A 12,823-nucleotide genomic window follows, 5' to 3' on the forward strand; every position below is an offset into this window, starting at 1 on the left:
TTTTACAATAAAACTTTCTAATTTTGAATTCAGGACTTTTTTTCATTGGGGATATGTAAACCAAAGTCTTAAGGAGCCTGAGTAAATTTGTAAGAAGGGCAGTATCTGCTTTGAGTAGTCCACAAACAGTGGTTCACAGCAGTGTCACTTGAAGTGACCCATAGCATTCAGTGGCTGATTCTTCTCTTGGTAAAACACAAGTGTGTCATCCATAATTATTTAAGTCTCTGTAACATACACAAGCATATATAGAATGCAAGGTGTGGTTTAGCAACTTAGAAAGGTCTCTGACATTATTTTTTATTAACTTTGGTAACCGTAAACATGATGTTTTACTCAGAATATCTGAAATGTATATAAATGAATGCACAATAAAGATCACACAGCATTTTTAATTGTTGCTTTTATTGTTTTTTTTTTTTTTTTTTTCAGTTTGCTTACAGCATGGAATCTGAGGATACAAGGGTAATATTCTTATAAATGCATCCAGGGGAAATAATGACATAAAAGATGGCTACTAATGACTGGAACGCAGATATTTATTCATGCCAGATAGTCTGGGATATTTTAGAAGCAGTTAAAATGCATTTTAGCAAAGTTACCCAAACAAGTAGAACATGAAAAGGTAATAGCAAACATATCTGGCTCTGCAAGGAAATACACACAGAACTTAAATGTCTACAGACCATCAAACTAGTTCAAATTATGAGTCAGCTAGGTAAGAATATGCTGTTACAAGAAATGTAAATTTTATGAAAAACAAAAATTGGTTTTGGATACCTACAAAATATGTAGTAAAATGTAGCAGGCACCATATTTATTTTTTTAGTAGATATTCACAACACTGTGTATCATTGTAACAAAGGGAAGGAAACATAAAGAAGTTCGGCAACACCGCCATAAATCAAAAACAGTACATTCGGCAACACCACCATAAATCCAATACTGAGAATTTAAAAGAAGGCAAACATTATTATAGCCTAGATTCCAAACAACGTGCTCGAGCAATTGAAAAAGTATAATGTATGAAAATGTAAACTAACAGATGACTAAAACAATAAAAACCATAAATATTCATATAAATATACAGAGTGCTACAGATTAAGCACTTTCATCCACTCCCAGTGTGAACTTCATCAAAACATGTAGCACATCTAACTAATTGTTTAAATATCACTTTTTTGGCACCAATGGGCTAATTCATTTACTCCACACATTTAAAGCTGTATGCTACCTATATACTATTATGTACCATTATGTATCATATTATAATGAAAATTAATGTATTAGTTAAGTTATGCAGCCGTACATAATAGTATGTAGGTTGCATACAGCTTTAAATGTGTGGAGTAAATGAATTATCCCATTGGCACCAAAAAAGTGATATTTAATCAATGACTTTGATGTGCTACATGTTCTGATGAAGACCACAATGGGAGTGGATGAAAGCTCTTAATCTGTAGCACACCGTATATTCATATGAATGTTTATTGTTTTTATTGTTTTTAGTCATCTGTTGGATTAAATTTTCATACTTCATACTGTTTCGATTGCCCGAGCACTTTCTTTGTAATCCAGGCTATAATAACGTTTGCCTTCTTTTAAATTCTTGGTTGTCATTGGGGAAACGTTAACTGTTAATTTTTATAAATCCAATACTGTACATTCATATCACAGACATAAAAGCTGCAAAAGTATATTTTCAGCAGTTACTCAGCAATCTATTCAAAATATAGCCAAACTATGGAAACATAGAAATATAGATTGCAGTGTCAGATATGGACCACTTATGCTGTTAAGGCCAGGTGTGTTGCTCGGCAGCAAAATCAGCCTTTACTAACTAGCAACTGACAGTGACAAATTGAAACATTTGTTCTGCATACTGTCTGTACCCTTAATGTGTCCATAACTTCCTGTAAAAAAAAAAAAAAAAACAGAACGTTGCTAGAATAACAGGATGTCCTCCCCTGCATAATGTAAAGGATACAAACTCTGAAACTCAAATGTATGTCATTATTTGGTGACTTCAGTCCTTGGCAGTTTATCTGAAAACATTTCATGAGGAACGGAACAAAAATACGAAGCAATAATCTGGACATTGTGTAAAAATGCAGACGGTAGAGAGGCATTAAAGGTAAGTATAAATGTGATATACAGCATTACACTGCCTTTCTGATAGTATCCACTAAGTGTTTTACAGCTTTGAAAGAAAACAAAACATTTTTTCCTCTGCAATTAGTAGTACATAGAGCAGATAAAGCTCCATGCACTACAAAAATGATAATCGTCTCATCGGTCATAATCTGTATTATGTGTCCTTGACATGCATGCCAAGATTTACAACTCGAGCTTTGATTTCAAATGGAATTTCTTGACATCCATGTCTTAAATTGATAATGAGCCAGTTATGATAGGCATGCCTATCATAATCCTTTGTGCTGTAGATTTCAGTAGCAAGATGGGGAAAGAGAAAGAGAGAGAGCTATAGAAGGGAACAATGCTATGTACACTAGAAGGGAAGAAAACAAAACAGAGGTTCAGCTATAAAGTAAACAGTTCCTTAACTGTCTTGGTTGTAAAATTCTCAGAAGTTTTCTAAAGTTGGAGAAGAATAGTCTGTTTGAATTCCATTTGAAAATCAGCTTTTGTAAAACTGCAGTTTATCTAAAATTGGTCAGCTGACCCTAACAACAATATATTGATATAAAACAAAAGGAGAAACCAAAGGTGTTTTTTTTTTATTATGAAAGACTGAAACAAATGTTGGACACATTTTTTATTATATTATATTATATTTATAATTTTGCGACTTTTGAAAAGCACTGCATCAAATAAGCGACTAGAATTACCATTTAATGAATGTTTAGTTGTGCATTTCAAATCCATTTAACTTTTTCCATTGTACATAGCAAAGAGGGCATTACAGTTTTTTACCTTTTTGGACTACACATACTCTGCTAAACGTCCTATAAATTTGTCTGCTTAAAGTTGTATAGGTTTGCATAGCTTACAGTAAATAATGTATGTTTCATAACACTTGCAGACATGCATTTAGTCCTGACAGAGTAACAAAGGAACTCCTAACAGGACATTAAAGTGTATCTTCTTTTCAGTGTGAAAAAAATGAGATATGGAATGAAAACGCCAAAGGAGGCAAATGCTCAATGCAATGGGAGACTAAAAGCATCAAATGCAGAAAGGGACCCAGAAGAAAGTCATTTCAAATGTCTCAGGTATAGAGGCATAATGTACAAAGTCCATAGGAGTGGAGTGGGATTCCAGGACGTTCAGAGAAGGAAAAGGACACGGAAATGCAATCAGTCTCAGTTCTTTAAAGCAGATAACTGATAGACCACTGTGAATTGTCCCTACATAAATACACAATTGAAATCAGGTATTTTAGAATGACGGAACTAAGTGATATAACATACGGCAACAGAACACTTATTAAGACAAAAGGGATGTCGTTTGTCTTGTATTTGACACACTAATGATTGCCAATCTTTGATGCAATCACACATGTGCAAATACTGGGAATTACATTTAAAATTCAAGATGCAGTATTCTGGAGATTTCTTTTTCCTCCCAAAGTAAAGTTATACAAGTATATATACGCAGAAGGGGTGTAGGGACAAGATGGTTTTACTCTCTTTTAAATTGGCATGTTGGTGATTTTGTTGTAGCCATAACTTGTTCATGGTCAAATATTTGTGATTCCATGCATGATGATCGGTCATAAAACAGGTAACGGTCAAAATTTCATCAGGAAACTGAACAGTGAGAAAATACAGGAAAGCAGTCAGAGGCAGAAACAGGACATGAAAAAAGCAATGTCTCCAACAACAATACATTTCAAAAGTGGCAGGTGCTTAAGAAGAAGAAGGTGCAACATGAAGTATATAAAGTATGGATGGACTTGGGGGCAATGAGGTAATCATTTTTTTAGTCAGAGATCAGCAGGGACAGAGAATAATATCTGTAAGAAGTTGGCTTGTTCAAAATCAGTAGTGTATCATGGGAATATGTGGTAAATGCATTAAACATTTCTCAAAAATAGTAAAATAAAGCAGGTTGTTGGATGCCAAAGCCCAGGTGCTGAACCAGTAAGGGTATGCTGATGAAGCTAAAATATTTTATGTAATCAATGTTGGTGCTTCTGTGTTTCTGGTTGTATTGTCATGTGGATGCCTAAAAGTAAAATTTAGTGTTGCTTTAGGAAAGAGGCTTAACAATTCCATGCAGGAGGGTCATCTTCATTCAGATGGTCTTCAAGGGATCTTGCTCTGAAATATCGTATCTGCCTGTGAGGAGCTATTTGCCCTACAAAAGCACAATCTTTGTATACATCATAATTAGTAAGATCTGCCTCTGGAGCTCTCTCAAACTTTGCTAATGACTGAAACTCATAAAGCTGCCTCAAGTCATCTTCAGGTGAGGCATAATATCCCACAAAGGCATCATACAATTCTGCAATTCTGCGACCTTTTGGGATGTAAATCTTTGCACACGCTTTTCCCTCTTTAACCACACTAACTTCTTGGTTCAGTTTGGTCTTTTTTTCTTTACCTTCCTTTCTCTTTGTACTACTTTTTTCCCTTGTATCCTGCCCAACAACTAGCTGGATGTACACGTCATCTGGGTTTCTAGTAGATATCGGTGGTGCATCACAGGAGTCACTAAGCTCCTGGCCTCTCAGTAGTGCATTGATCTTGTTGCCAGTAAAGTACCGGACGTGCATGCCAGCTTGCATGGGGTGGTCAGTGTAATATTCCCCTATAGGTGAGGTGACAGGTACAAATTCTAAATAATCCATGTCTTTCTGAGAACTGTCACTATACAAACCAATCCAGGTGTTATTTCCCCACCAGGGTAGATTTTCCCACCTCATAACTGCAGACCCCATGCATGATGTTTTTACCTGCACTAACATCCTACTCTCCACTACTGCTTCACAATCATGAGGCCTGGTAAGTGCCGTAGTCTGCCTGAAATTTCCTGTCTGTACGGTGCAAATACTGAGGGAAGTTTCATAACCTACTGTGGCCAAGAAGGTATAAAATGAAAGGCTCCTGATTGACTGTATAAGTTGTGGGGATATATGTTCAATGTGAAATGGATTTTGACTAGTAACAAAATAGAGATTCACCATGTTGGCACCATTTGGATCTGTGGAAGTACTGATGACTATCCAGTCAGCTGATTCTGGGTCCCATGAAACAAAAGAAGACAAATAGTCATGATAAAATCTGACGTATGATGGTAGGGATCTGGATGATGGATAATCATTTGTGTTGAGATTGCCTAATGCATAGTTCTTAGTATTTTCTGATTCAGGAAGTGGATTGCATTTACAGGCTTTATTCCAGTTTGACCAGTAATGGAATCCAAAAGGCTGTAGTTCAAGATTAAACTTGAGGACAATGTCTCCATGGTTATCAACATCAAGGGTCTCGGCGCAGGTCCACCACAGCAAAGCAAACACATAGGCTGGAGGCTTGGGGGATTCGGTGATGGTCTTGAGTTCATCAATGTTGCTGATAGTAGGAGGTGTCTCTGTTGTGGCTTGTCTGATAAACACAGAAAGAACTACAAAACCTATCCAGGTGATGGTGTTGAACAGCATATTTCCAGAGCTCAATACCTAAAAGAGAAAAACAAGAGTTGTTGCAATTATCTCCTGATTGAAAAGCAAAAATGTAAATTGTGTGCTTTCTAATATTATTTGTTAAGAGATAAGGATACATTAAGGTAACAGCAAGTGGCCTGCTCAAAAGCTATACAGCAAGTATTGTATTCAATAACTGCTCAAACAAGCAAAGACAATAATCCATCTATATGGAGTGTCTAAACTTGTCTTGCTCTTTATTATTAGATGAGTTACTGATTTTTTTTTGTCTCCTTTGGTGCAGACATACAGGTCAATGATAAAATGTCTGTCTACATATACCCTTTATACTCTTTTACCTAAGCTCTACTATGGAACTAAATGAGTTAAAGATATATCTTGATAAACTATGGAAGTGTATTTCCAGACATTCTATCATTATAGCTGGATAAACACATCCATTAATGAATGTAAAATAAAATATGAGTTTAATTTCATGAGATTTACAATGGATAACAAAATGTCATGCTTCAGACTTGTAAGTAAACACAGAATAAGAATTATGTTAGTATTATAAGGAATGAAGGCAGGAGGTTGTTGACAAAAAATAATAAGGTTATACACCAGTTTTTCCAGAAGTTTTCAAGTTTTACTGATAGCAAAGACCAGCACAAAAATGATAACCAGGTTCAGATAAATGGTATGCTTCAAGTATTTGAGGATAGATGGTTAGATAATACACAAAAAAAAATGCCACCGGGACCTTACCATTTAAACAGTTATTTTCTATGTTAACAGGACTGATAAGGCAGAAAGTTATAGACCTAGTAGCTTAACAAGTATACCATCTACAACTTTTAAAGATAGTTCCTCTAATGTAAATTCATACTGCATGAATATTCATCAATGGATATTTGTCATAGGAAGATCATATAGGACTTACCTACTTTTATTTTATATGGAAGTGTTTGAAGTCTTGAACAATAGCTTTTCAGCTGATATAATATATTTGGACCTAGCAAAGGTGTTTGATTCAGCCTCTCACGATTCAATAATTAACTCACTGAAGTAATGAAGCATTAACAGGTATGTAGCACAATGGATTTTAGATTGTTTAACTAGTTGGTGATTGCTAGTAATTAAACAGACTACTTTGAATTAACACATTTTCATAGGTATACCATGGTGATCAGTCATGGGTCTTAATCTGTGCTATTTCTTTATGGATATCTTCCCACTTGACTCCATCTGTTGGGTGCAGAAATTTGTTAATGATGTTAAGACAGCAGGTACATTTTTAAATATAAAACTGGCCATCAGTATTTTCAGGGATACCTTGATGAACTGCATAAATGGATTCTACAAAATATGCAAAATATGTAGTTTTACATGTAGGCAATCACAATATTCAATATCCATATGTCACTGTGGATAAACACGGCTCATAAGAATTATATTTAATGATTTTATTATTATAATTTTGAGGAAAATAGGTTTTAATTCATGTAATCCTGAACAGCAGGAGGCTAATTAAGACCTTTGCTTCATGAGAGCTTTTCTCCAAACTCATCTACTGAAAAGACACTTAATTAGATTTAATATATCTGATAAATGGTATGAGCATAAATGCAAAATATATCTGTTTGGTAGACAATAGGTTATACAGTGGTGTTAATATCAAAGATCTGTCTGGTGATGCTGATTTTATATTGCAGATTTATGAAAGAAAACTGTATTTTCTTTGCCAAAAACACTAGTGCTATGGTCAAATAAAAATTATATTTCTCTAAATGTGAAAGGCAGATCCAGGATATCAGAAACAGAATTCACATGTTCAAGAGTCTTCCACTGCTGTTTGACAAGAAGGGATTATATACTGCTGTTTGTGATACTGTACAACCATGCATCTTGTGCAGCTAATAATTTCACAATATTTCAAAACATTACTAATCTACAAAACATGACACAACTAATCTACAAAACCATTTGCTTTAGATGCCAGCTATCAGTGGCAACATTGTGTACCTTAACGTTTTATATAAGATGGCACTATATGGTCACCTGTAGATCACACATATTTCATAAAATTAATGCACGTATGAAGATATAGTTACAGCTATAACTACTTTAACAAAGGAGCATTTATGTTACAGAATGTCTTCACATTACCTGGCTTGTTTTATTTTAATTTTTTACTACCACCCCTGTTTGAATACAGCACCCCCGCATTACAGTATCACACTTGATTTTTACAATATTAATGTAAACATGGAAATATCCTATTTCTTTATAACTTTTTATAAACACTCCTTTATGACTCCAGTTCTGCACATCACATACTGACCATTTCACTGTCATGATTAACAAATCATGTTAGCTTGTAAATACCACCTTGCTGCCTTAGTTTTATGTGTGCATCTTTACAAGGACTTCAGAAATGAAACTTTAAAAACAGTGACAAATATGCTCATTTCAGAAGTATAGGGAAGTCTACTGTAAAGACAAGTATACTCATACAGGGTACGTAGGAACTCTTCTTTCCTGATGAGCTTACTCTTGTAGGAAGCTGCATTACAGAAGATGCAGGTCATCTGGCTAGGAATGGCTGTTGTCCACTCAGTACAGTTCTATGTTCTGTAGCTCCACAGTGTCCATATCTTTATAGAAAAGCATTGTGAGATATATGTTGGAATATGGAGTTGGCTGTTGTGCATATTCTACACAGAACATAATTATCCTTGAAACAGTTCAGAAGAAGTTTATAAAAAATGAGGTTACTTCCAGGTTTAAGTTATGCAGACAGGATAGAAACATTAAAACATTCTCTGCCTGTCACCATTTGTATAGCTGCAATTGGATTTTGGTATATAAATGTGCACATTAATGCACTGGCTGCCACCCTTTATGTTAAGTTAACAATAATGGAATGAATAGTCTAAGTGAGTATCACAATTCTTAAGTCTAAAAATGGGATGGATGACTTTTAAAACCAGATTAGTCTCCAGGAGGAATAGACTACTAACTAATATTAGATCAGCAGAAAGCTTGAATTCCTTCATATCCAAACTTGATACTTTTCTTGGTGATGTGGACATGTTTTTCTTTTCACTAATGTGTACAATATTTTCCTTAAGAGGGCTTGACAATCATAGCACCCATAGAAAAGAGGTGTACATCCTGAAGGTGGGTACTGGCAAGGTGTAAATGGTCACAATGATCAACTGCCTTAGATAGTGAAAGGGCACTTTGACAACTGTCTACTTTCTCTGGGCAATCATGGAGGAGTTCAACATCTTTTACTGAATAAATGATGTCACCCAGTCTACATTTCATCAGACAATTTAGTTATCTATAGCCCACTTCCAACTTTCATATCTAAGATGAATAGTCCAGAAAGGGATATGGCCTCAGCACAGTGTGACTCCACCTGTTGCTCCTGTTATAATAGACATTAAAGCAACATTCTGCAAAGGAATATCAGGTCAAGGTAAATAAAAATCTACTAATAATCAACATGTCAGAGAGGAATAAAGCCCTCATTGCACCACAAATGACCCATGTTCGTTTATCAGCAAAAGCCTGAAGTACCACAGCAGGAGGATGGCAGTGAGAGGCTAATGGTTTGCCATCCTGGGGAGGGAGGCTACCTAGGCTTGCTGCAGTAAGCATTGTACAGATCTGGGGGGGGGGCTTAGTGCTGCATAGCTCCCTATAATGCTGTCGCAGACGCAGGTTGTCAAATGTGTCTTTGTCGAACTGTAAAGTGCAAAAAGACAAAATAGCAAAGCGGCTTTTCAGTGAATTCTTTCCCTGGATAAGAATTTGTTTGGCCGCTTTTGCTACTTTGCCTTTTTGGCACTGTAGTACGATCTTGGAGTTGGTATACTTAAGTAGGGGGGGGTGTGGGAGGCACAACCCCTCACATCAGCGGGTGTGGGGGGTGAAGTCCCCCACATTAACTAATGTTTTACAGTTTTTTTTTTGTTTTGGAACAGCAATTATTTTCCATCAGGAAATAATCACTGTTCTGAAGTTTCGACGCTGTAAGCTTTCTCTTACATGGGGTTGATTATTTGTTGTTCGCTCTTCTGAGCATACGATATGATAATATAGACCTGTGCTGCAGAAATAGCTTGATGATAAGTGAGGCAGCTGTGCATGAAGTATACATGTCCCTCCTGAGGCAGAAATTGCAGGACTGCAAAGCTGCTGACATTCAGCAACAATAAGGCACACTGCCTAACAGCAGTATGATACTGTACCAACATCCCCGATCTCCTCGTGGGCCATGGATGCAGGTTAGATTGACCTCTGGATAGGCCATGGCAGATCTTGTAGGCCCAGAAAATGCGTAGAGGAGCTGGTAGAAGCTGATGGTTAACAGCAGGTAGAAAAAAAACAAAAAAAAAGATCAGCAGTATGGGCTGACTCTTCAAATAATTCTATATGATTAACAAGGCAAAATCTCATCTTAATAAAAATGTATTATTCCATATCATTCAGAAGCAGGTCTCTTTTATAATTCTTGATAAGCTCTTTTGTGCCTCTTGCCATAATTGCATATGGACTGCTAGTCAGGCTGATGAGTCTAAAACTATTTTGGTCTAATGTGAGCCTTCACCCCTTTTCTAAGCTGGTGCTACTACAGTCAGCCATCAGATAAGAGATGCATTCACCTGTTAACATTTTGTTTTACACATCTGATAGAAGTTTAGTTATTTCCTTGATTCCTTACAGGTACACATCAGGTCCTCTGTAATCTGAGTTTTTAATTATATCTGCAGAGGTTGTTATATCTATAATTATACAAGGAATATTCCCACTTGTCTCTTTTGCACACTGTTATACATCTTTGCTTTTTGCAAATGTGACACCCCTGCACTGGCCCAGTAAACAAGGTGCCTCAATCCTCACCACTGGCAACAATGGGAAATGTACACACTGGGAGGATGACAAGTACACACACAATAAAGTGAAATTTCCTTTAAGTGTGCACAGATCACAGTTAGTCTGGGGCTGGTTTCTCCCTCTTTCTCCAGATCCCCAGTAAGACTCACCACTGGCAAAGTTATAGTGTTGAGAGCTCAGAGTGGCCAAGCCAAAACCTCCAGCACCTTCTCTGTCCATCTAGTGTTTCGTCCCTGCCCAAGTAGCTGACACACACACACACGCGCGTGCACACACACACACACACACACACACACACACACACACACACACACACACACACACACACACACACACACACACAGATACATATACACACACTTAGACATTTGATTTATACACAAACATGTAAACACACCTGGGAAAGGCTGGTACAGATTTACTAGCTATGCCTCCTTCTGCCCAGACTATAAGGTTATTCCAGCTGCCACCAGCCACTTCTTTATCAGCTACTCTATGGCCCTTAATAAAGGGTGTCTAATCCTACTGTGTAATATTACTAATAATCCAAATAATAGTCTGACCAAGAGCAATACTATTTAGGAGTGGCTTGTACAGTGTCACCAAATAGATATGCAAGTACTCTTATAGCTTAAATATGTCTCTCAGATATCAGCCACAAAGATAGGTTTAAATATATTTAATAATAAATAATAAAAGAACAAGAAAATACTAATTCTATGAGTTTATAAGGTATATCTATTATTATCATCTGAATATACTTATTAACATATTTATAACCCTGATCATTCTATAGTCATCTTGTATGCAGACAATGTTGCTACTGCATGTATTGATTACTCCTGTATGTATACTATTGTATGTATGTATAACAATTGTTCTTCATACAACCTTGCTGTACATGTTTACTATGGATATTGTATGTATTACTTTGTGTGGAGTTTTCTCCCCAGGCCTCCACTGAAAAAAGACCTGTGTCCAGTCAGAATTTCCTAGTAAATAAATAAATACATAAATAATCAGTTACATCAGAGTTCAACGTCAAGGAAATATTTAAAACAACATTGTCAAATAAATAAAGCAAACATCTATGCTATATTTCACTATATTCCTACCTGAATCTAAAGAGTTACTATGCACTAAAAACTTACTTACAACAAGGCAAGTGCAGAAGGTGGTGATGAGCGGATGTTTCCAGGTCATAGACAGAATAACAAATGCCCAGTCTCTCTCTGAGAGAGTTCTTAAATTAATAGAAAATATTACTGCTGGTTTAGCTTGGATGACATCATGTTTTGTCACCTGTCTTTAGTTCCTAAGTTAAACCCCCAGTGTAGCATTTGACATCTACTTGTGAAAAATACATATCTCTCAGATGTTTGCTCATAACTGTGCAGCTGCTAGGAAGTCATAAACCAATAAAACACTTCTGCATCTCAAACCTAGTAAGTACTTCACTTATAAGACAAAAACTTCTAGCTCTAGACATTGTGTCTATTACTGAGCTGAAATTGTGAGATAATTTTTATAGCACAATCATAAAACAATTTAATTTCAACTTATTTTCTTGAAGTTTTGCAAGTCACAGGTCCTGCAGTACCCTGTTACATCTCTGGAAATCTCTTTGTATGTTTTATGCCCGTATGACCTGCAAAGGGAATATCATGGGCTATGGCTAGGAGTGTCAGATGGTAGTCTTTGGGTACTAACAACTGCTGTACTCTCTCACCCTCTAGCCCTCCCTCAGGGATCCACTCTCTATACAGTAACCCTTTGTCCCAGTATACAGATTCCCCTCTCTCTTGAGAATCAGATGCCTCACTGGCTACCTCCCTCAGGCCTTGAAATGTAGGATCTGAGAGATGAGCCTGTCTTAACTCTCTCTTTGTAAACCTTCCCAGCTCCCCTTCTACAGGAAGTCTAGTATCCTCTGACAGCAGTGCCTCACTGTCAACCTGGGTACTACTACTCATCTCTACCTTTGCAGAAACTCTGTCCAAGGGAGCATCAATACCCACAAGCAGCTGTGGCTCACCTTCCATCTCACTGCTATAGGTTAGCTCCCTCCCTGAAGTAACCACCTCACCAGTCCTGGCTGCAAGTGTGTGGTCTGTCTGAGTCTCCCCCAGGCTACCAGACCCACATGCTTGTCTCCAAGCCTGACTGTGTGTAACTGCATAAACACAAGGTACTGCATTATCAACATTCCCTATCAGGAACTCTGCAGGTATATCCTCAAGCACACCTACTTACTGGCTTCCTTTTCCACCCCAGCCAGTCAAGGTGAACCCTAGCCAAAGGTATTTGAAA

At 36.8% G+C, this 12,823-nt stretch overlaps 1 protein-coding gene across 1 annotated transcript in view; it reads right to left on the bottom strand.

Annotated features, from left to right (window-relative positions):
* Positions 1–388: 388 nt before the first annotated feature.
* LOC122798662 overlaps positions 389–12,823 on the bottom strand; it is a 50,510-nt gene continuing 38,075 nt past the window's right edge. The window contains exon 2 of the mRNA XM_044067748.1: positions 389–5,641. Coding sequence (XP_043923683.1) covers positions 4,226–5,623 — 1,398 coding nt within the window. The 5' untranslated portion in view covers positions 5,624–5,641 and the 3' untranslated portion in view covers positions 389–4,225. The remainder of the gene's footprint in view (positions 5,642–12,823) is intronic.

This window comes from Protopterus annectens, chromosome 3.part1 (assembly GCF_019279795.1).
Source record: "Protopterus annectens isolate FY-2018-M chromosome 3.part1, PAN1.0, whole genome shotgun sequence".
Taxonomy (NCBI): domain Eukaryota; kingdom Metazoa; phylum Chordata; order Ceratodontiformes; family Protopteridae; genus Protopterus; species Protopterus annectens.